Genomic DNA, 25177 nt, shown 5'->3' on the forward strand with positions numbered 1-25177 from the left:
GTATTAGCTTTTTTTTCCTTCAGAGTATTCCAAATCCAGTGTGTACTTTGTACTTCACATCTCAGTTGAAATTAGCCATATTTGAAGTGCTCAGTAATACACCTGATTAGTGGCTACCGTATGGGGTAGCGCAGACCTAGACAACAAACAGTCACTACAAAGGCCGTGAGAGAGATTCATACAGAGATGTGCAGTTGACATCTGGAAATTGAAGTTACTGCTCTAGAGCTTTGGAATAAGATAAAAATTAGATATATAGATTTATAAGTCATTGATGGAAGAGTTGTGACACTGTAATTTTCAGTAATTCTCAACAAAGACTTATTAGACTCACCTACAGGGTTTTTTCTAACTGCATACTTGCACCCCAAGAAAGCATGGAAAATCTTGACACTTGGAGAAAAGGATGGAAAAATAGGGAGGCATGTGCATCTCAAGGAGAGGAGGAACATAGATAGGGAGTTTCTCCATCGTTGATTCTGATAGGACCCCTCCCTGCTGTCTCCACTCCTGGCTGAGAACCACTGGTGTTTAAAAAGGGAGATGAGGATTTAAGACACTTAGAAGGATCTAGAGTGAAGAAAGGCGTGCCAAAGAAGTAAAGGAGAGGGTTTCAAGAATGAAAAAGGCAGGAGGAGATGAGACATTTGCAAATACTGTATTATTAAGATTGTTGAGGACCTAGAGTAGTCAACTGGACTAAGATGGTCTGTGCGGTTGTTGGTGGAGACAGAACTGGATCTAGCTACCTGAAGGTTGGAGGAGCTAGATTGGCTGTAAGAGGGTCATGCTGTGCCCTCCCAGGCAGTTCCTTAAATCCTTTCAGTTTGGTGAAAGTGTATCAGAATTCTCTCTTTTATAGTCCTTAAGTCTTGCAGTTTAGCTAATTGTTTGTATAATACATGTCTATCTTCATCCTGACCATAGGATCTGACCATAGGATCACCCTGACCATAGGACCACCCTGACTGTAGGATCCCTTGGGGAACTTTACCCACTCCTAACTCCCTCCCCGTGTCCTAATAAGTCAAAATTTCTATGACTGGGGCGTAGGCATCATTTTTTAAAGTTTCCCAAGTGATTATAATGAGCTATAGTAGAAAACTGTTCGTTACTTTGATCAGTTTTCTACCCAGTAAGTACATTTGTGACAGAAAATAAGTTTTACTCAACTTCTTGTCCCCAGAGTTTGTGTGGCATTTGGTTAGCTGTCAGGAAATGTTGAAGAATGAATGAAAAATGAAAGAGCTAACAAATGAGGAAATGTGGCCAGGGAACTAGTCAGTCCCTTGTGGATACCTTAATAAATAACATTTCCTCTCTTTCTAATGAATAGTTACCAGGCCCGTTATTAAATATACTGCACATATTTTGGAATTATTAGTGTGAAATTGTTCTGCCAAATTGCTCTAATTTACAGTATTTACATAAAATCTCAGGTATAAAAATAAGACTACAAAGTTGGTTAGGGTGATTCTCCAAGTTTTTTTGTTTGACTACATATACCACAAGATGTAGTATAATAACTGTTCCACTGAGTACAATATTTAAGAGAAATTACTGCATTTAGGATAAAGAATTTTTGCCATCAATTTAAAGAAAGTACTTACTATTACCATATAATTAATTAACTACAACTCAAATTCTATTATGTTTAAAATTTAATGCTGTGGTTATTTAAACTTCCTATTTAGTAGAATATTTGTAGTTCTTTGTTATGGCTCTTCTAAGGCCACTGCAGTAACTTATTTAATTGACCCTTTAGCAGTTGCTTTTTATGACTTTTAGTGAGAGAAAGATGGAAAGAAAAAGACATAAAATGTTCTGCAAAAATAAAATAAGCTGGTAGTCACTAACAAAATTCATCATCATCATAATTGAATTTTCAATCCAGGACATAGTTTATAGAGTGTCCCTAGCCCAAGACCTGGTAGTAGGTACCTCAGTAAATAAGAATTATTTTTCTTCTGCTCCACATGTAGCTGATGTGGTGGTAAGGGTTTAGAAACTCAAGTTTATTCTGACACAGTTCAGCATTGAAAAAATGCATTCATTTTCCCACAGATGAAAAGAAATGAAGAATTGATAATTAAAAATCACAATCAAGAAGACATAAGTATTCTTCGTTGTTGGAAATGTAGAAAATGTATAGCAAGTTCTGGTTGTTTAATGAAATATCTTGAGAATCAAGTGATTACGGTGAGTACTCCAAACTTCAAACTATTTCCTAGTATACAAATGCCGCGAGCACGCCCACAGGTGCACACCTATCCCTTAACACCTGGCTTAACTTCTTTTATGTTCTTTTACCTCACCACTGAAAACATTTTCAAAGTGCTATTCAGAAGGCTTCCCATCTTCCACAGTTAAAATTAATTTTATTTTTAGCTGCTGACATTAACATGCCCTTAAAATTTTAAGTGCAGTATCATAGATGTAAGTTGAAGATAATAAGTGTTTTTCTTATTCCCACTCTGAATGAACCTTAGTCATCAACACAAAATTAAATTCAAGATCCTAGTGAGAAATGGAAAACTTATTTTATTGTGTGTGTATATATATAGTGTGTATATAAAATAAAATAAGTTTTATATATATATAACTGTGTATATAGTTTATATATATGTACACACACACACACACACATACACACACATACACATACGTGTGTGTGTGTATCCGTGTGTGTATGTATTTAATATTCAGTATGGGCCTAGGAAGTTCATGTGTAATTCAGAGTCAGTAGGAAAACCTGAATAATATTTAAAAGCATTTAACTGGTCGTCCTGGCACAAATAAAGGCTTTTTAAGCAACAAAACTAAAAGCCCTAGACTTCTCTAAGAGCATTATGAAAGAAGTGCAAACTAGATCGTAATCCATAGACTTTATAGGAAGTTCTCCTTTCAACAAAGAGAGTGGCTGTAATCACCTGTCATTATTCACTTCTCCTGCTTCAAGAGATACTCAGGTTTTGGTTTTTGTTAGTTTGTTTTCTTTTTTCTTTCTTTCTTCTTCTTTTTTTTGTTTTGTTTTTTTTTTTTGCCTCAGCCATGTGTAATTATGATTATTTCCTCATAAGTCTAACAAATTAGCCAACTGGAACTGATAATAGTAGATCATTTTGGTTTACATACTTAACTACATAACAGATCCTTTTTAAAAACTGACAAAGCATTTTAATTGGGAAAGAAAAACTGGTCATGCCAAGAGTATTCTGTTGGGTATAATTTACCTAGAGTAAAAAAAATTAAGTATGCAACTTCATAAATTTTTTCAGTCCTGCCATGAATCAGATCAAGGTCTACATTTCCATCATTCCAGAAAGTTCTCTTGCCCTTTTCCAGCCAATTCTCTCCTCTCCTTCTCACAGTACAATTACTATTTTGATGTTTATCACCATAGATAGTTTTGCTTGTTCTTAACCTTGATTCATTCACATAGAATCAGACAGTATGTATTCTTTTGTACCTGACTTATTTTGTTCAGCATAATGTTTTAGACATTCATTCGTGTTTTGTGTTTGTAGTTTGTTGTTATTGTTTTTTACTGAGTATATGCTATTGATGAATATACCACAATTTATTATTTTTTTCTGTGAATGGGCATTTGAATTTTTAGTTTTGGGTTATGAATAAAACTGTCAGTATTTTTGTAAAAAACTTTCTGTGCTTGTGTTTGATGTATTTTCTGGTGTATATGTAGGAATGAATTCTGGGGGGCACAGATTAGGTATTTTTTTTTAAATCTATTTAGCAAACACTAGTATAACATGCTATGTCAGGTGTTGTTTCCAAATGCTTTACAAATATTAATTCATTTTACAGGCTTACAGATCTCAACTGTAATCCTGAAAGGCAGTAACTAGGCTTTCTCATGCCTGCTTTTTTTCATCATTCAGAATCTAAATTAGGGAGCTTTCCAGGGTTCTGCTGAAAAGTTAGTTACATCTCCCTTCACTCATGTTCCAGGCTGCATCTTCCCAAACTTCATTGGTCAGTATTCCTTCCTGAATCATTAGAGTGGGTATGTTTTAATATTTTTTTTTCAGAAACTGCTACTAGTTTTCTAGGGTGAATATTAATTTCCAACAACAATGATGACAATTCCAGTTCTACATCTTTGTCAACACTTGGTATTTTCAGATTGTAATTTTAGCCATTCTGCTAGATGTATATTGGTATATCATTATAATTTTAATTTGCATTTTTGCATTTCCTTACTGATTACTGATGTCAAGTACCTTTTTTGTGTTTTTTGGTCAGGCATTGTTATAAATGTTTTGTATGATTTATTGTTTATAGTTTATAAGAATAGATTGTCTTGAGGAAGATAATTTCCATTTCATAGATAAGGAAACTGAGGCACAGACAATTAAATAATTTCCTCCAGTTTGTACTTTTTCTAATCAGTGCAGCTACACTTGGACCTGACATTGAGGGTCCAAAGGGAGTACTCTAAACTCCACACTCACTTTGCTGCTTTGGCTCCTCCCTCAGGGTATCATGCAGTCTTACACTTTGTCAATAGAGTGGCTGCTACTTCCATTTACCTGCAGAACTCCTAGTCATTAATTCCTTTAACAGTTATTTAATGAGCGAGAAAATTCTAGGTGCTACTTTAGGATGTATTGGGATGGGTTGTAGAAGAAAGTGGTACGGAATACAAAAGATATTCTTGTCCTCTAGGAGCTTTGTTTCATTTTATTATTATTTTTTAGGAGCTTTAAACTCTAGTTCAAAACAGGTCAAGGTGTAGACTGATTTGATAAGTACAGTAACAGAGAGATGTGAACAAACTGCTGCCTGGGCTAGTCATGGAAGGCTTCCCAGAAGGAGAAAAAAACTACACCCACACATGCTTGTAAACCATAAAGTTCACCCATTGTAAGAATAAGACTAAATGATTTTCAGTAAATATTTGTGTTGGGCAACCACCAACTACAGTACAGTTTTAAAACCTTGCCATTACCCCGGAAAGTTTCCTCAGGCCTATTTGCCTGCACCCATGCCCAGCCCCAGGCAACTACCGATCTGTTGTTTGTCTCTGTAGCTTTATATTTAAAATAAAATGTATATGTATACATATATATACACACACCCACACACACATATATGTATATATAAATATATATACACACACATAAAACTATTGAAATTGTCATATATTTATATAAAATAATTTATATTCAATACATATTTATAAAAATATATATTCATTGTTTATGTATAATAAAATATATTAAAATATCTAATATGCATGTAAAATAACACCTTCATATGTAACATCTATTAAAAACTAGGCTTAGGAATAAGTCAGTATCATTGTTAAGAAAGGAGGAGTATGTAATCAGGGGTCCTGATGGGGCTTCTAAAGTGGTAATCGTGTTTGTCTTTACTAAACTGGGTAGTGGGTATATTGGTATTAGCTTCTTTTTCAGTCTTTCTTTAAATCATAGAAACACTTTACATTTTTAAATGGAAACATTTCATAAAAATATTGAAGGTGAATAAAAGGTCTGTTTTAATTAAAGTAAATTATAAAATAAAATACTGGAATCTGAACATAATTTTATCAGATGCTATGCTGAAGGAATGCTAAATTTGTTACCTATTATCTTTATTGCCTATTAAACTACAATTAAAAACATGGGTATAAAATAAATTGTGTTTATTTCTGGAAGTGTTGTGTTGTTTTAATTTCTGTAAATGAAATCACACTGTAAGTAGGTGTTCTTCCAGAAATTGTTGATTTTACTTAAATTATCACGTTCAATATAACTACCACTTATGTTCACTTTTGTGTAATGCAGTATTCTGGTGTAATTCATTCCACCTTTGATAATTTGAGTTTTATCTTGTTTTGTTTTTAAAAACAGTGCTGTTATGAGCTTTCTTCTACATGTCTTGACACAGATATTTTCTGTTGTAAATATCTTTTGCCAGTTTGCAGGAGTGTATTTCTAAGAATAAAGTCACAGCATCCTAGGGTATGTGCATATTCCAACCTCACTGGGAGGCGCTAAACTTTTTTCAGATGACAGTGCCATGAGCAATGGTTTAGCATTGCTGTCACTCCACATCCTTGCCAGCATTTAACATGTCATCTCCGAGACCATTTGTCTTTTCTGTAAAATGTCTTCTTTTCTGCCTGTTTTTAGGTGGTTTTGCTTTGGTTTTTGAAAGTTCTATGTGTATTCTAAATACAAATACTCTGTTTTTTTATTCTAAATATCTTTTGCCAGTTTGTAGAAGTTGTATTTCACTCTTGGTGGTATCTTTTCATGAACAGAAATTCATAATATACTGTAGTTGAACTTACTAATCATCTCCTTTATGTTTTGTACTTTTTGTTTAAGAAATACTTCTCTGCCCTCAGGAGAAGATTTTTTTTTTCCCTTTCCTTTCACATTGACATTAGCAAGTTTTCTTCTGTGTTCCTCTGAGCAACAGATTTATTGCTTGTTCACTCTTAAACTGAGGTTATAGCCCAACTTTATGTAGGCGTTACCCTTTAGAATCTCCTCACCCTGAGCAAACTTCAGATTCTGTCTCCTGTCTTCATCACCCCACACAGATGTGAGATGGCCTTCAGAACAACCTAGAAGATTAAGAATCTAGGGAGACAGAACCTAAAGTCCATAGCTTTTGGCTTGAGAACCACACTTCTTTAGCCCTGTCCAATGCCAGGAAATGGAGGTTACGCTCTGCCTCTCAGCCCCCACAAAACTAAACACTGGATACTGGGATCACAGTAACTTGTGCTGCAGAATAGTCAAATACCTTCAAAACAAAGCACAAATGCAGTCATCACGTATCTTTCCTAATAGTGATTGGGTATATCAGCTTGGTGGAAGCTAGGTATTTGTGGAACTTGGGCTGTAAGGGAATCTGGGACATTTGAATGTTAGTTTTCCAGCCACCAGCACGTAGGATGGCATGCACCAGGGAATTTAGAGTGGAATTTGGAGGCAGTCTGCAATGCCCACATGGAGAAAAGGGGCTCCCACCCTACTCTAGGGCTGCAGCACATGAAATGTAAGTAAGAACCAAAAGCAAAATAACAAAAACCCTAAAAACATAAAAATAAAATGACAGAAATGCCCTCCATTTGTGAAGTCTTTGCCAGTGGCTAGGGATGGTGTCCTCAGTTTTAGTTTTTTAGCCAGCTTTGATAATACAGTTTGGACATGTTGAGTTTATATGGTCTATAGAACATTCCAATAGAGATGTCTAGGAGGCTACTGATTCTGAGGATGTGGGATTGAGAACATCTGCATAAAAATGTGGATTTGGGAGTCATTAGCATACAAGTGGAGAGTGCAGCTATGACAGTAGGTGAGCTCACCATGCTGAGTGTGAATGGAGTAAGAAAGAAGAGGGTCTAAGGGTATTTAAAGGATGGATGGAAAAAATGAAGCTCACAGAGTAGAAAAATAGAGTAGCAAGAAAGGTAGGACTGAAAATCAGGATATAGTGTTAACAGAATTCAAAGGATGGATGTTTTCTAGGAAGAGAGATTGGCTAATAGCACTGGGTGGAGATACCGAAGAACAGACTCTGGCTTCAAAGTACAGGTTGTACACTGCACGATTCCAGAGGGTGCTGGTCTGTAAAAGGTGCCCCCAAGATTTGTGTAGAGGTGGCAGACACACTGGTCATGTGTAGAGACCCTGCATGACAATTAACAGTGTACATTGGCTTTAGCAAAGAGGAGATCATTGGTCAGTGTTCATTATAGTTGAGAGAGTTGTGGCGACAAGTACCAGCTTCTAGTGAGTTGAGGAAAATGGGGACTGAGGAATAATCCAACACTTAAAAGCATTATAACTGAAAAAGTCTGCCTCTTTTTGAGCTACATTCTGTGAAGTGTTTCAGCTTTAAAACACCGTCCCAGCACCAAGGTGGCAATAATGTAATCGCCGAGTGTTGAATTGATTATTGGATTACACAACTCTTCCACCTTTTTTTGGCTACATATTTTGCTCATTTTCCCTCTGAGTTTATTAATCTTAGGATATCTTTCCTTCAATGGCTATCATATTGAAATAAATCATATTTATATTGTTTATTACATTTTAAATATTTTTATGTTCCCTTAGTGGCAGCAGATATTTGATACTCAGTTTCCACATGCTACAGACTTCATGGAGTCCTCTGTACAAGTTCATTTTGAAGTTCTATTACCCAGTGTGACTATCTGGAGATACGTCTTCAGGAGACAATTAGGATTTAAATGAGATCTTAAGGATGGGGCCCTAGCCTGAAAAGACTGTGGCCTTATAAGAAGAGGACAGAGATGTCTCTTTATGTCCACCATGTGAGGCCACAGTTAGAAGGCAGTCATCTACAAGCTGAGAAGAGAGTTCTTACTCCTATCTGAGCATGCTGCCTGCCAGTTTGATCTCAGATTTCTAGCCGCCAGAAGTGTGAGGAATAAATGTCTTCTGTTTAGGCCACATGAGCTGTGTGGTATTTTGCTGTGGCAACTCAAACCGAGTAAGACACAACAAATAGTTCATGTAATAGACACTGGAAATTCAAACAAGAAGAGAGAGATGCCTTGTCCTTGTGAAGCTTTCAGGATAGTGGTCAATCATAAATATTTATTGGCCATGTAAGTGGCAAGAAGAAAAAGTATTGGGAACCATAAGAACAGTATGTAGACAGAATTGAAACTGCTTGTAACAGGAAGGTAGAACATTCTAAACTTTGAGACCAGCATGTTCAAAGAACTATGTTGGAGAGAGTGTGGTGTATCCATGAAACTAGAAGATTTCCATGATTGGAGTTGAGAGAGCAAGAGGAAGTTTTGGCAAGATTTGAGGCAAGAAAAACAAGTTACCAGTTAGATCATTTAAGGTCTTGTAAGCCAAATTAAGGACTTTGATTTTTATTGTAAGAGCTGGAAAGTTACTGAAAAGAAGTGATATGACCACTGAATTTTAAAAAGATCATTTTGGCTATTGTGTGAAGAGTGAATTTTTAGAAAGTTAGGCAACAACAGATGTGGGGAGACTGCCCTTAAGTGAGTCTTTTAATATTTTTTTTCATTCATTCCGACCTTTTGAGTTAAAAAAAAATGTTTTTTTCACCCTGAAGTATCTTCTCAGAGTCCAAATAAGAAACAAAGGGCAGTGTAATAGAATTTGGTTCTTTTACTTTTGTAACGCTTTAAATATTCAGTTAATAATGTTAATGTAAGTGACATGTTTGTTACTCTGTCTTTTCCTTGTGTTTATAGCAGTAATAGTTAAGTGTATAGTTGGCTCACTTTTAATAAATTATCTGAGGGAATATTACAGCTAACATTGGAAATGCCAAATGTTGAACATTTTTCAAAACATCTTGGAATATTAAATTGTCTATGTCAACTTTTTACATTTAACCTGTTCTGCTTGATTAGCATCGTAAAGATCATTAAATGATAAAAAGATAACACATAAAATTTATAATTTTAAAATTAAATGAAGTTCTCTGTATATACAGCAACAAGAAACATTCCTGACCCTTAAAGCACAAATTAACAATGCCTTAGCTCCCCCTGCTGCTTGAAACTAATTATTTCATTTATGAAATATTTTGTCAACATTTTTCTGACAGCATTAAGTGAAATTAGCTGTTAACTTTTCATTCTTTCCTCATGTATAAATTTGAGACATGAGAAAACTGTCTAGTAAGGTTTTATTAAGTCCTAGTAATACAGTTTTTCTAATATTCAGTTTGATTTTTTTCTAGGAGATAACATCTCATGCCATTACTTGAAAGGCATTAAATTCCTGAAATTGGAATCCTTCCATTTTGTCATTTGTCTTAAAATACGTTCATTAGAACTTGTCTTATCATATAAACTTGTATGATTTTTAAAAAATTAGATGATTGTAGATTTATAAACTAAACATAATATTTTATGATATGTCCTACTTTACCGATAAGTCTATATTGGAAGTAAATATCATGAATAATATATATATTTTCTAGGACTGTGTGTATAAGTACAGGTGAAGTAGTTGGCAGTCTCATTATTTATAATTGAGGCTTCTTTGTTTACACTGGCCTTCTTGGTCCTTTCTAAGTTTTCTGAAGAGGAAACAGAACACTATATAGTCTTTATGCAGCCTTTACATTCCTCTCACCTGTATCAGTTGCTGTAACCAATATTCCTATGAAACTGTGGTTTAACTCAACTATTTAGAGAAAAATGTGTGCTTGGTTTATACTAATAGTTCTCAAATAAAGGTCAGGTTGGGGGGTCCCATATCAGAAGAAACTAGAATTTTTTCTAAATCTACCTTTCCTCTTATATAAGTTAGTGTAATGGTTTTGGTTAACTTAAAAATAAATTATGCCTCAGGTTTTTGTTTTGTTTTGTTTTTTTCTAAGGCTCAGGAAAAGTAGTATCACCTTAAAACATACTTATGCTAAAGATAACGGAAAGTTAATTGCCCTGAAAACAATAGTATTTATTACATGCAGGAAGTAACAATGAAAACTTAGTGACTCAGGACAGGAGTATTGAAGCCTGCCTGCCTGATGGAAATCCTTGCTTTACTACTTAATATGTGACCTTGGACAAGTTACATAAAGTCACTTAATTTCTCTTGTCTCAATTTCCTTATCTGTAAAGTAGTAAAAATCCTTAAAACAATGCCTGGGCATAGTAAACACAGTATAAATGTTAGTGAGCCAGTAAACATAAGTACCTTTTAAAATATCTTTTACCTACCTAGAATTATGACTCCCAATTTATTCTCACAAAAATATTCATAAAGCATCTCTACAGTTTTCAGTCGATGGTGGTTTCTTAGTTATTGTGGTCAATCTTAGGGGATTAAATATCATAATCACTTTATGATTAAATTAATGGAATACTCACAGTGAAATAAACAAGACAATAAATTTAAAGTACCTAGCATAGTCCCTAGCATGCATTCATATATATATATATATATATATATATATATATATATATAAATGTTTATATATGTATATATATGCATTTATATATTACATATAAATTTTTACTCCCTTTTTATGGTCAACACTGGGTCTAGTAATCATGAAATAAATATTGATAGGTTCATTGCCATTTCTTACTTTGACATTAATATCCTACTGTTTATTGTACCAATGTAGAATTATTTACTTAGTTCATATATAGACAGAAGCTTGAAAAGTCAGAAGTAGTTCTGGATCTAATAACAAAGTAAAGATGACTTTGTCTATTCGAATTTGTATTCTTGATAACAGCTTTTTAAAGAATTCATTGCATTTAGACTACTCTGAAGATCTCTCAGCTCCTAATGTAAGGGGCTAATGTGTTTGAGTATGGATGTTTGTGAGATTAATTATATTCTACAAAAATGTCATCCTTAATTTCATTTTGTTTCTAAGGCAAAAATATTTAGGTAAAGCTAGACTGCTTATTTTTATGGAGTCACTTCCAAATAGTTTCCCAAAGTTCTTTAATAAAGAGATTTGTATAGTCCGCTTAAATTTGTTATCATGAGCCTTGGCTCATATATGACCAAATTGTTAAGAATTCAGGTTCTTAAATGTATTTTCTTTAAGAATACACAAAGGGAAAATGGGCACACTATCTTTGCACATTTGTGTCAGTCTTCAGTAGTTTGAAGGAAATACTTTAAAAACTATAGGGCTCGGAAAGGTAAAGTTAATAACTGCAGTGAAAATTCTAAAAAAATTGAGCACAGAATAGGCTTTCTTTCACTCATCAAGCATTTAGTAAGTGCCTGTTGTATTTCAGGGGCTGTCTTTTTATCTGAAGATACAGAGAGGACTAGGGTAGTATATGTCCTATGAAGCTTACCAACAAAATTGTATGATTCACAAGTATTTCTTAATAACTTTTCTTAAGGATACTTTCATATTTTTTAAAATCAGTTTTATTTGGGTGTAACTTACATGTAATGAAATGCACACTTGAATGAGTTTTGACAAATGTATATGTATTCATGTACCTGCAGCCAACGTGTACAGTATTGTCTTTTCCAGTTTCTATATACAGAAATTATATGTGTAGAGAGAAACTATATATAATATATATATATATATTATACACACACACACACACACACGGAAGCTATATGTGTAGAAAGTACACATATATACACATATACAAATATATATGTATATATATTTAGAGAGAGAATATAAGTATATTCTTTCATATATAGTTTTTTTATGCTCAGGATAAGTTTTTGAGGTTGATTTATGTTACCACATCTATCAGTAGTTGATTTCTTTTTATTACTGAATATTCTCTGTTATATGGATCCTATAGTTGTTTACTGTAGGGATGCCATAGTTGTTTTGGGACGTTTAGGAGGTTTGCAGTTTTGAGCTATAATAAAGTTGCTATGAACATCTATATGCAAATCTTTACGTAGACATATATTTTCATATTTCTTGATTATTGCTAGGAATTGCTAGGTCTTGTGGTAAGTGTAGGCATAGCTTTTTAAGAAACTGACAAATGGTTTTCTAAAATGACTTTGCCATTTGCCATTCCCACTGGCAATGTATAAGATTTTCATTTGCTCTTTGTCAGTACTGATATTGCTGGTTCCTTTTTTCCTTCTTCTCTTCTTCATCCTCCTCCTCTTTTTCTTCTTTTTTAGCTTTTTTAATAAATGTGCAGTGGTATCATTGTGCTTTGAATTTGCATTTCTCCAGGGGCTAATGATGTTCTGCCTTTTTCATGTGGTTTTGAGCACTAGTATATCTCCCTCTGTGAAGTGTCTGTTAAAATCTGCACTCATTTAGTATGGAAACCAATTTGACAATAAATTTCATATATTGAAAAAAAAATCTGCACTCATTTATTTTTTAATTATGTTTTCTTCTTACCTGGTTGTAAGAGGTTTTTTTTACATACATATTCTGGCTAAAAAGTTCTTGTCAGGTATAGGTTTATGTTTTCATTTTCTTAGTGACACCTTCAAACAGTAGATTGTTTTCATTTTGATGAAATCCAGTTTATCATATCCTCTTCTCTATGGTTTGTGTTTTTGTGTTCTCAGAATCCTTTTCCTATCGCAGGGTTTCAAAGGTTTTCTCTTCTGTTTTCTTCTAGACACTTTACAGTTAGAGCTTTTGCTTTTTAGAACTCTGATCCATTTTGAGTTATTTTTGTGTGTGGTGTATGGTAAGCATCAAGGTTTTTTGTTTTGGTTTTTTGGTTTTCTTTTAACCTCAGTTGTTCCATCACCAATTATTGAAAAATAGATCTTTTTTCATTACATTGAAATATTTACTAAAAATTAATTGACTCTGTATACAGGTCTATTTTTGGACTCCATTCCATTGATCTAATAACTGGTGAGATTAGATAGTGTATGGCCTTTTCCTTTCTTCTTCTGTTGCAGAATTTGTTGGGGTGTTTTAGGTCAATTTTCATTTTCACATAAATATTGTAATCCATCAATTTTAATAAATAGATCTTCTGGGATTTTGAGTACGATTGTGGTGAATCTGTGGATTAATCTGGGAAGAATTGAGATCTTGAAAACATTGAGCCTTCATGGTATATTCCTTAGTTTAATGAGGTCTTCTTTAATTTCTTTGTATAGTATTTTGTAGTTTTCAGTGGACAGGTCTTAATTATGTTGTGTCAAATTTATACTTATGTAGTTCATGTTTTTTTATGCTGTTGTAAGTGATACTTTAAACATTTTCACTTTTTATGTGTTAATATACAGAAATGTGATATACAGAAATTTGTATGTTGATGTTGTATACTGAAATTATGCAGATTTTTAGGCAGCTTTTTTGGTGAATTCCTTAGTATTTTTCATAGTATGCTGACTATGAATAAAAAAGTTACTATGTTCTTTTTTAGAAATTGTACTAAAATATACATAACATAAAATTTACCACGAGGGATATTTAGTACATTTGCAGTGTTGTGCATCCATCATCACTGTCTAATTCTAGAACATTTTCATCCTCCCAAGAGGAAAGCCCATACTCATTAAGCTGTCACTCTCCATTTCCCCTTCCCCCAAAGCCCAGGCAACTACTAATCTGATTTATGTCTGTAGATACGAATATTACATGCAAATGGAATCAGACACTATGTAGCTTTTTGTGTCTGGCTTCTTTTACCAGCATTATGTTATCAAGATTTATCCACATAATAGCATGTATAACTATTTTATTTCTCTTGAAGCTGAATAATATTTCATTTTATGGATATACCTCATTTTGCTTATACATTAATCAGTTGATCGATACATGGGTTGTGTCCACCTTTTGATTATTGTTATTAGTTCTGGTAAGAACATATGTGTACAAGTTTTTGTTTAAACACCTATTTTCAATTATTGTGGGTATACACCCAGCAGTAGACTCGATAAGTAAATTGGTAATTCTGTTTAACTTACTGAGAAACAGTATTATTTACACAGTGGCTGCACCATTTTACATTCCCACTGCAAATGTTTGAGGGTTCCATTTTTCCATGTCCTCACCTACGCTTATGTACTTTTTATTTTAATAGTCTTTTTATTAGCCATCCTAGTGTGTGTGAAGTTGTATTTTGTTATTTTGTTTATTTTTAATCTGTGTGTCTCTTTTCTTTTTCTTGCCATACTCTACTAACTTGGAACATCAATACAATGTGGCATAGAAAAGAGTGAATTGTATATGTACACCACATCTTTATCCAGTCATCTATCATTCAACACTTAGATGGCTTCCATATCTTGGCTATTGTAAATAAGGCTGCAATAAACATAAATGTGCATCTGTCTGCTCAGATTAGTGTTTTCATTGTTTTTGGAGGGAGGGAAGGGGAAAATGTCCGTTAGTGGAATTATTGGATATATGGTATTTCTATTTTTAATTTTTTGAAGAACCTCCATACTGTTTTTCATAGTGGCTGTGCTAATTTAGTGCACAGTGCACTAACAGTGCACCAGAGTTCTTTTTTCTGCAACATCTTTGTCAACACCTGTTATTTCTTGAGTTTCTGATTTTAGCCATTCTGACAGGTGTAAGGTGATATCTCATTGTGGTTTTGATTTGCATTATTGATAGATGTCAAGCATCTTTTCATGTGTCTGTTGGCCATCTGGGTGTCTTCTTTGGAAAAATGTCCATTTGTCCTCTGCCCATTTTTTAATTGGATCATTTTGGAGGTTTCTGGTGTTGAGTTATGTAAGTTTTTTTTATATATTTTGGATATTAGCTCCTTATTGGATATACCATTTGAAAATCTCTTCTCCCATTCAGTAGGTTGCCTTTGGGTTTCATTGATGGTTTCCTTCACTGTGCAAAATAGTTTTATTTTGATGCAGTCTCAATAGGTTTTTGTTTGTTTGTTTTTTTGCTTTGTTTCCCTTACCTTGGTAGACACATCTAGAAAAAAGTTGCTGTGGCCAATGTCAAATTATTACCTGTGTTCTTTTCTAGGATTTTTAGGGATTTAGGTGTCATATTTAGGTCTTCTATCCATTTTGAGCTTATTTTTGTGTATGGTGTTACAATGTGGTCAAGTTTCATTCTTTTGCATGTAGTGTCCAGTTTTCCCAGCACCATTTATTGAAGTGACTGATGAGATCTTGCCATTTGCCAAAGCATGAATGGACCTAAAGGGTATTATGCTAAGTAAAATAAGTCGGACTGATAAAGCCTAATACCATATGATTTCTCTCATATGTGCAATTAAAAAAATGAATAAATAAAAGGCAGAATCAGACCCATAAATACACAGAACAAACTAATGGTTGCCAGAGGGAAGGGTTAGTGGGACAGCAAAATGGGTGAAGGGGAGTGGAAGATACAGGCTTCCAATTATGAAATGAATAAGTCACAGGGATAAAAAGGTACAACATAAGGAATATAATCAATGATATTGTAATAGTGTACCAGTGACACATGGTAGCTACACTTTTGGTAGCATAGCATAATGCATTTTGAATCTCTGTGTTGTACACCTGAAATTAGTATAGCATTATGTGTTGTCTATACTGAAATGAAAACATAAAAAATGCTAGGCCCAGAACTGTAACTAGAAGGAACAGGAGCACTGAGATAGCTAAACCCCTAAGACACCAGGACATAGTGTGTGCTAAGACTGACAGAGCTAGGAAAGGAAGATAAATGTGAAGTAGGGTATAGCAAGGAAAAGCTGGCAACCTAGAAGATGAATAGAAACCTAGGCCGCTTTCATTATCTCTGTTCTTGATATTGTAAATATGTGTCAGAAACTATACCCCTTCATCAAAGAGTTAGATACACGTCTGTCTGGTCGAGGAGGTGGAGAAGCTGAACTGGGATTCAGGGGAAGATGGGGAAGTTTTAGGTTTGTTGAACTGACTATCCCACTTGAACAGGGTGAGCCAGCATGATAAAATCATGGGAATGGAGAACAGATTGGGAAGTGGGGAGGAAAGTATTGACTATGAAGGGCCAGCATGAAAGAATTTGAGGAAGATAGTGGAACTGTTTTTGTATCTTGATCATAGTCATGTATAATCTACCCTATGCATTTCACAAAATCCAGGGGACTGTATACTACAGAGTAATTTTACAGTACATAAAATGTTTCAAATGAAGGTGAAATGAAAACTTTTTCATAGAAACGTCCTCAAAGTACTCATCACCAGTAAATTTGAACTATCAGAGGAAGTTCTTCAGGTATTAGGAAAATGTCATCAAATGGGATTTGTATCAGTACAACTGAATAGGTTGATCTTGAAACGGTAAATGTGTTGGTAAATGTACATATCCTTTTAATTTTCCTTAAAGGACAATTGTTAAAGCAGAATGTTAACAGTTTATCGTGTAACTGATAAATGCAAAAATAAAATGTGTGAAAACAATAATACAAAGAATAGGAAGCAAAAAATCAAAGTATACTGCATAAGTTTCCAATCTGCATATACTGTCATATATTATAATTTAAAGGAAGACTATGATAAATTAAAGATGCATATTGTAAACAAAAGAACAACCACTGAGGAGGAGAGGAGAAATAATTAGCTCTAAAGAGCCAACAGTAAAAGACAGTAAAAGAAGAAAAACAGAAGAGAGATCATGAGACAAATAGGAAATAAGATACTGAATTTAAACTTGAACATATTGGTATTAACATTAAATGCAAGTGATATACATGCTTCAATTACAAATTTCAAACTATATGTTTTTATAAGAAATTCACTGAAATATAAAATGAAATAATAACACATTTTTATCATCCCAACATAAATCAAAGGACAACTGGAATTGCTATATTAATATCAGGCAAAGTAGATTTCAAAATTACAAATACTATTAAAAATAAAGAGATAATCTTCATAATTATGAAGTAATACGCCAGAAATGCATAACAATTTGAAGTATGTATGTAACTAATATCAGAACTTTAAAATACTTGAAGCAAAAGCTGACAGAATTTAAAGAGTAAATGTGTAAACCCATAATTATAATTGGAAATTTCAGGGTTTGTTTCATAAACAAATATTCTTCATATTCTGTAGAGTAAGAATATTCCACGTATTCTGTAGAATAAGAAGACAGAAATTCAGTAAGAAAACATTACATTTAGACAACACAACTGACATTTATGAAACATATCCAACAACAGCAGAACAGGTATTTGTTTAAAGTGCAAATGTAGTATTCTTCAAGATATACCATTTGTTGGACCATTATTTACATTTAAAAGAAAGTAAGTAATACCACATATGTTCTCTGAGGTACAATGAAATTAAATCAGAAAACAATAGCAGAAAGTTATCTGAAACATCCTCAAATATTTGCACATTAAAAAACATACTTTAAAACTTAAAGTCAAAGAAGAAATCACAAGAAAAATTAGAAAATACTTGAAATTGAGTGAAAAGGAAAATGCATAAGCCATATATTGTAGGATGCAGATAAGGCAGCGGTCACAGGAAACTTTAGAGTGTAAGTAAGTACTTCTATTTGAAGAAAGGTCTAAAATCAATAATGTAAGCTTCCAGCTTGGTAAGAAAGCAAGAAGAGCAAATTAAATCTTAAGTAAGCAACAGGAGGGGTGTCTGGGTGGCTCAGTCAGTTAAGTGTCTGACTTCAGCTCAGGTTGTGATCTGGTGGTTCATGAGTTCAAGTCCCGCTTCGGGCTGCATGCTCACAGCTTGGAGCCTGGAGCCTGCTTTGGATTCTGTGTCTCCCTGTCTCTTAGCCCCTCCCCTGCTTGTACTCTGTCTCTCTCTCAAAAATAAATAAACATTAAAAGAAAAAAACCTGAAAAAATTTTTTTAAAAAAGTAAGCAACAGGAAGAAACTAACACCTGTCAGAAGTTAATAAAAAGGAAAATAGAATGAAATCAAAAGATATATTTTTAGACAATGAAATTAATATGTCACTAGAGTGAACAAGAAAATACAGATAAAACACAAATGACTAATATTAGGGAAGAAGAGAGACATCATTATAGAGGCACTGACCTTAAAAGAATAATAACAATGTAGTGAAAAATTTTATGAAAAAGTTTGATAATCTAGATGGAATAAAACTTGAAAGAGATACAAATTATTTAAATGAATCAAGAGAAAATAGACTTTACGCACAGACCTACATCAATTAAAGGAGGTGAATTTGAGATGAAAACCTGTACCCTCCAAAAACAAACAAGTATTCTTTTTTTCCCCATTCTTATTTATTTTTGAGAGAGAGAGAAGCAGGGAAGGGGCAGAGAGAGAGGGGGACAGAGGAAAAAAATAGATACTATTAGAAAAGATATCCATACATCAACACCTCTTATGAAGATAGTCTCAAAAATATTTGATAAAACATTAGTACAATTTGGTAATATATTATCATATTTTTAGTAAATGCTAAGGAATTTACAAAAAACCAGCAAGGAGTGAGTTTAGTACGTTTGTAGACTATAAGGTCAGTATGGTAATTCAACTCTATTTAAACTAGCCACAGAAGACTGCAGTAAGCAACTGGTAAAACACCAGTTATGGCAGCATCAAAAAACATGAACAATTTAGGAATAAATTTACACATTATGTAATAAAAATTAGTTTAACATTCATAAATCAATCAATATTATTCAGTGTATCAATAGAATGGAGAAGAAAAAAATGAACATTTTGATACATGTGGCAAAATTATTTGATAAAACTCAATACCCATTCATGATAGAAACTCAGAAAATGAAGAAGGAAAATTTCTCAACTTGATAAAAGGCATCTGTGAAAAACCTACAGCTAAACTCAGTCATTGGTCAAAGAAACTTACTTTACTCTCTGATTGAGAGCTACAGGGCTTCACTCTCACTGTTTTTTTTTTTATTTTAAAAATTATTAAAATTTTTAAATTTACTTTTAAGTTTTTATTTGAGTATAGTTGACACACAGTGTTACATTTTTAATTTGGATCCAATTTTTAAATTGGATATAATTAGATATACCATTTGTTTGTTGTTACTTTAAGACTTTTCTGTTTTTGTTTTATTCATGTTTTACTTTTAATGCTTGAACATATTTATAATAGCTGGTTTAATGTCTTTATCTGCTTATGCAGTCATTTCCACTTTTTTCTGGGTTTATTTCTGTTGCTCGATTTTTTTTTGTTCGTTATGGGTCATTTTTGCTTTGCACGTATCTAGTAATTTTTTTGTGTAAGTTGGACATTTAGTTTTAATATTGAGTGTCTGAATATTATTATCTTCCTTTAAAGAGGTTTTTAGCAGGCATATAAATTACTAGTGATTGACTTTGATTCTTTGCAGGCCTATTTTTAAATTTTTGTAGGTTGATTTCTAATAGGCTTTATTCTAGGGCTAATTTAGCTCTGCTCTTATGGCAGGACTCTTTAGAATCTCCTAAATACCCAAGATGTTCATTGAGATCTTGCTACTCTGGCTAATTGGAGCATGAATATCTTCCCAGCTTGCTGGGATCCCTGTGTGAATAGTTAAATTTACAGTTCACTAGCAGATGCCTTTTCCTTGGTAAATTTTCTTTATCTGGTTCTCTGGTATTTCACCCAACATGTGTTCATATTGGTATTCAACCAAAGATTTAAAGGAATCCCTACAGTTCTCTGGAATTTTTTTCTATTTGTAGGCTTCTCCTTGCCAGTACATTGTCTATAAACTCTAGCTATTTAGCCTCTGTACACTTAGATCTTCATTTATCAGCAAGGCTTCTTCTATGTTCTTGGCTTCCTCCTCCCTACATCAAGATTCTAGAATTTCCCCAGGGCAGAAATCAAGGGTGATTTTTAGGCTCCCCTCATTTATGTTTCTCTTCTCAGTGTTCGCAGTCCTGCCATTTATTTTGTCCAAGGTCTTATACAATTTTTTTAAAAATATATTTCCCTAGTATCATCTATTATAATGCTGAGAGCATATCTAATTCCACTTACTTTAGGATTGCCAGAATCAGAAATAATCAATTTATTTCCTTTTCACTTGAACCAATTTTTAAATAAAATTGTGTAAGTGTAATTTAATATATTCTCCCATTAAAACAATTATGAGAAAGTTAAAGTTTCCTTTTAGTAACTCCTACCCTTGGTCTTTCTTCCTTAAAATCTAACCAATGTTGGGGCACCTGGGTGGCTTAGTCAGTTAAGCGGCCGACTTCAGCTCAGGTCATGATCTCGCAGTCTGTGACTTCGAGCCCCGCGTCGGGCTCTGTGCTAATAGCTCAGAGCCTGGAGCCTGTTTCAGATTCTGTGTCTCCCTCTCTCTGACCCTCCCCCTCTGCCTCTTTCTGTCTCAAAAATAAATAAATGTTTTAAAAAAAATAAAAAAAAAATCTAACCAATGTTAGATTACTACATGGCCTTTTAGGGACTTTTTCTATCCATTTTTGTTTGTTTCCATAGAAAAGCCACAATACTGCTCATCTAATTTTAGGTTATATATGCTTTTAATATCATAGTTCAGAGTGCATTTATTTCTTTCACCTGCCTTTTTTTAAAAGAACAAAGAGTATATAGCAGCGATGCATGTTATTAGTACAAACAAATCTAGTTCACTTTCTTCATATGCTGTAGTACTATTTTTAGCAAGAATAGACATTGGTCCTCAGTAGCTCATCTTCTAAACTTGCTGCAAATGCTTTCCATCTTTTTTAGGCATCTCTAGCTACCCAGGAATGTTGCCCCATTTTTCTCTTGTCCAAGTACTCCTCTTGCCTGGAGACACACAGACTTACTCACCGCCCGTGATAGTTACCCAGGACCTTTTCTGTTTCTGGTTTTCACCTGTTTGACATGGACCATTCTTTGTGTTGTTCTCATCTATTATGTACTTGGAACTTAGATACATTGTGCTTTTATTTCTTCACTAATCTTTCACAGGTTCCTCATAATTTCTTATTCGTTGAAATCTCCCCATCTGTATTTCCTAATTCAGCGGTTGGGTTCTTTTTGTAAATGTCTTGTATTGGTTTTTTGTTTTGAGAGAGAGGATCAACTGGAATATGCACTCACTTTACCACCTTGAAACCAGTAATTTCTTCGCTCTGCCTGAATTTTTCCATCTTCTGTTTTATGAGAATCTAGAATAAAATAAACCTTTGTGTGTCGTAGTATCTCCTCCTCTCTTCCTCACTTTGTTTCCATTCAGTAATACGTTCTTCATTTTGGCATGTGCCTGCCTGGCTATTTCTCATTATTCTCACTGTTGACATGGTAAGTTGCATTTTGTTAGCCAGAATTAAAGTTCAGGCATCATTAATAGAACTGTAAAGTAACTCTTTGGCCCACTATAAATCCTTTTCAACAGACTTTGTATTGGTCAGTGAAGTATTTTCTACTTGTGTTGTAGATTTTTAAAACATTAGAATTAGAAAATTTTGAAACCTTTTAACAAGAGTATTTTTTCTCCATTGTAAATAAATAAATATATATAAAATACAATTGTGTACGGTGTACAAAATAGTGAAATGTGGTCTAACATACAACATATCTCCTGTCCTTTCCTCTTTTAATTTACTTCATGATTTTTTTTCTTAAGTTTGTTTGTTTATTTATTTATTTATTTTTTAATTTTTTTTAATATATGAAATTTATTGTCAAATTGGTTTCCATACAACACCCAGTGCTCATCCCAAAAGGTGCCCTCCTCAATACCCATCACCCACCCTCTCCTCCCTCCCACCCCCCATCAACCCTCAGTTTGTTCTCAGTTTTTAACAGTCTCTTAGGCTTTGGCTCTCTCCCACTCTAACCTCTTTTTTTTTTTTTTCCTTCCCCTCCCCCATGGGTTCCCATCAAGTCTCTCAGGATCCACATAAGAGTGAAACCATATGGTATCTGTCTTTCTCTGTATGGCTTATTTCACTTAGCATCACACTCTCCAGTTCCATCCACGTTGCTACAAAAGGCCATATTTCATTTTTTCTCATTGCCACGTAGTATTCCATTGTGTATATAAATTTCTTTATCCATTCATCAGTTGATGGACATTTAGGCTCTTTCCATAATTTGGCTATTGTTGAGAGTGCTGCTATGAACATTGGGGTACAAGTGCCCCTATGCATCAGTACTCCTGGATCCCTTGGGTAAATTCCTAGCAGTGCTATTGCTGGGTCATAGGGTAGGTCTATTTTTAATTTTCTGAGGAACTCCTGATTTGTTCATTTTGGCCACTCTGACTGGAGTGAGGTGATACCTGAGTGTGGTTTTGATTTGTATTTCCCTGATAAGGAGCGACGCTGAACATCTTTTCATGTGCCTGTTGGCCATCCGGATGTCTTCTTTAGAGAAGTGTCTATTCATGTTTTCTGCCCATTTCTTCACTGGGTTATTTGTTTTTCGGGTGTGGAGTTTGGTGAGCTCTTTATAGATTTTGGATACTAGCCCTTTGTCCGATATGTCATTTGCAAACATCTTTTCCCATTCCGTTGGTTGCCTTTTAGTTTTGTTGGTTGTTTCCTTTGCTGTGCAGAAGCTTTTTATCTTCATAAGGTCCCAGTAATTCACTTTTGCTTTTAATTCCCTTGCCTTTGGGGATGTGTCGAGTAAGAGATTGCTACGGTGAGGTCAGAGAGGTCTTTTCCTGCTTTCTCCTCTAAGGTTTTGATGGTTTCCTGTCCCACATTCAGGTCCTTTATCCATTTTGAGTTTATTTTTGTGAATGGTGTGAGAAAGTGGTCTAGTTTCAACCTTCTGCATGTTGCTGTCCAGTTCTCCCAGCACCATTTGTTAAAGAGACTGTCTTTTTTCCATTGGATGTTCTTTCCTGCTTTGTCAAAGATGAGTTGGCCATACGTTTGTGGGTCTAGTTCTGGGGTTTCTATTCTCTTCCATTGGTCTATGTGTCTGTTTTTGTGCCAATACCGTGCTGTCTTGATGATTACAGCTTTGTAGTAGAGGCTTAAAGTCTGGGATTGTGATGCCTCCTGCTTTGGTCTTCTTCTTCAAAATTACTTTGGCTATTCGGGGCCTTTTATGGTTCCATATGAATTTTAGGATTGCTTGTTCTAGTTTCGAGAAGAATGCTGGTGCAATTTTGATTGGGATTGCATTGAATGTGTAGATAGCTTTGGGTAGTATTGACATTTTGACAATATTTATTCTTCCAATCCATGAGCAGGGAATGTCTTTCCATTTCTTTAAATCTTCTTCAATTACCTTCATAAGCTTTCTATAGTTTTCAGCATACAGATCCTTTACATCTTTGGTTAGATTTATTCCTAGGTATTTTATGCTTCTTGGTGCAATTGTGAATGGGATCAGTTTCTTTATTTGTCTTTCTGTTGCTTCATTGTTAGTGTATAAGAATGCAACTGATTTCAATTATAAATGTCTATGCGCTGAATACCGGAGCCCCCAAATATATAAAACAATTACTCATAAACATAAGCAACCTTATTGAGAAGAATGTGGTAATTGCAGGGGACTTTAACACCCCACTTACAGAAAGGGATAGATCATCTAGACACACGGTCAATAAAGAAACAAGGGCCCTGAATGAGACATTGGATCAGATGGACTTGACAGATATATTTAGAACTCTGCATCCCAAAGCAAGAGAATATACTTTCTTCTCGAGTGCACATGGAACATTCTCCAAGATAGATCATATACTGGATCACAAAACAGCCCTTCATAAGTTTACAAGAATTGAAATTATACCATGCATACTTTCAGACCACAATGCTATGAAGCTTGAAATCAACCACAGAAAAAAGTCTGGAAAACCTCCAAAAGCATGGAGGTTAAAGAACACCCTACTAACGAATGAGTGGGTCAACCAGGCAATTAGAGAAGAAATTAAAAAATATATGGAAACAAACGAAAATGAAAATACAACAGTCCAAACGCTTTGGGACGCAGCGAAGGCAGTCCTGAGAGGAAAATACATTGCAATCCAGGCCTATCTCAAGAAACAAGAAAAATCCCAAATACAAAATCTAACAGCACACCTAAAGGAAATAGAAGCAGAACAGCAAAGGCAGCCTAAACCCAGCAGAAGAAGAGAAATAATAAATATCAGAGCAGAAATAATATAGAATCTAAAAAAATTGTAGAGCAGATCAACGAAGCCAAGAGTTGGTTTTTTGAAAAAATAAACAAAATTGACAAACCTCTAGCCAGGCTTCTCAAAAAGAAAAGGGAGATGACCCAAATAGATAAAATCATGAATGAAAATGGAATTATTACAACCAATCCCTCAGAGATACAAACAATTATGAGGGAATACTATGAAAAATTATATGCCAACAAATTGGACAACCTGGAAGAAATGGACAAATTCCTGAACACCCACACTCTTCCAAAACTCAATCAGGAGGAAATAGAAAGCTTGAACAGACCCATAACCAGCGAAGAAATTGAATCGGTTATCAAAAATCTCCCAACAAATAAGAGTCCAGGACCAGATGGCTTCCCAGGGGAGTTCTACCAGACGTTTAAAGCAGAGATAATACCTATCCTTCTCAAGCTATTCCAAGAAATAGAAAGGGAAGGAAAACTTCCAGAGTCATTCTATGAAGCCTGTATTACTTTGATTCCTAAACCAGACAGAGACCCAGTAAAAAATGAGAACTACAGGCCAATATCCCTGATGAATATGGATGCAAAAATTCTCAATAAGATACTAGCAAATCGAATTCAACGGCATATAAAAAGAATTATTCACCATGATCAAGTGGGATTCATTCCTGAGATGCAGGGCTGGTTCAACATTCGCAAATCAATCAA

The 25177-nt window shown here is 34.3% G+C and overlaps 1 protein-coding gene across 4 annotated transcripts in view; it reads left to right on the plus strand.

Annotated features, from left to right (window-relative positions):
* RNF180 (ring finger protein 180) overlaps positions 1 to 25177 on the plus strand; it is a 205970-nt gene that overhangs the window by 24664 nt on the left and 156129 nt on the right. For 2 of the 4 annotated variants that reach the window (XM_027041134.2, XM_027041142.2), the window contains exon 2: positions 2065 to 2199. The exons of the other annotated variants lie outside the window; for them this stretch is intronic. In XM_027041134.2, the coding sequence (XP_026896935.1) occupies positions 2065 to 2199 (135 nt within the window). The remainder of the gene's footprint in view (positions 1 to 2064; positions 2200 to 25177) is intronic. 4 annotated transcript variants of the gene reach the window in all.

The sequence above is a fragment of the Acinonyx jubatus genome, chromosome A1, assembly GCF_027475565.1.
Source record: "Acinonyx jubatus isolate Ajub_Pintada_27869175 chromosome A1, VMU_Ajub_asm_v1.0, whole genome shotgun sequence".
Lineage (NCBI taxonomy): Eukaryota > Metazoa > Chordata > Mammalia > Carnivora > Felidae > Acinonyx > Acinonyx jubatus.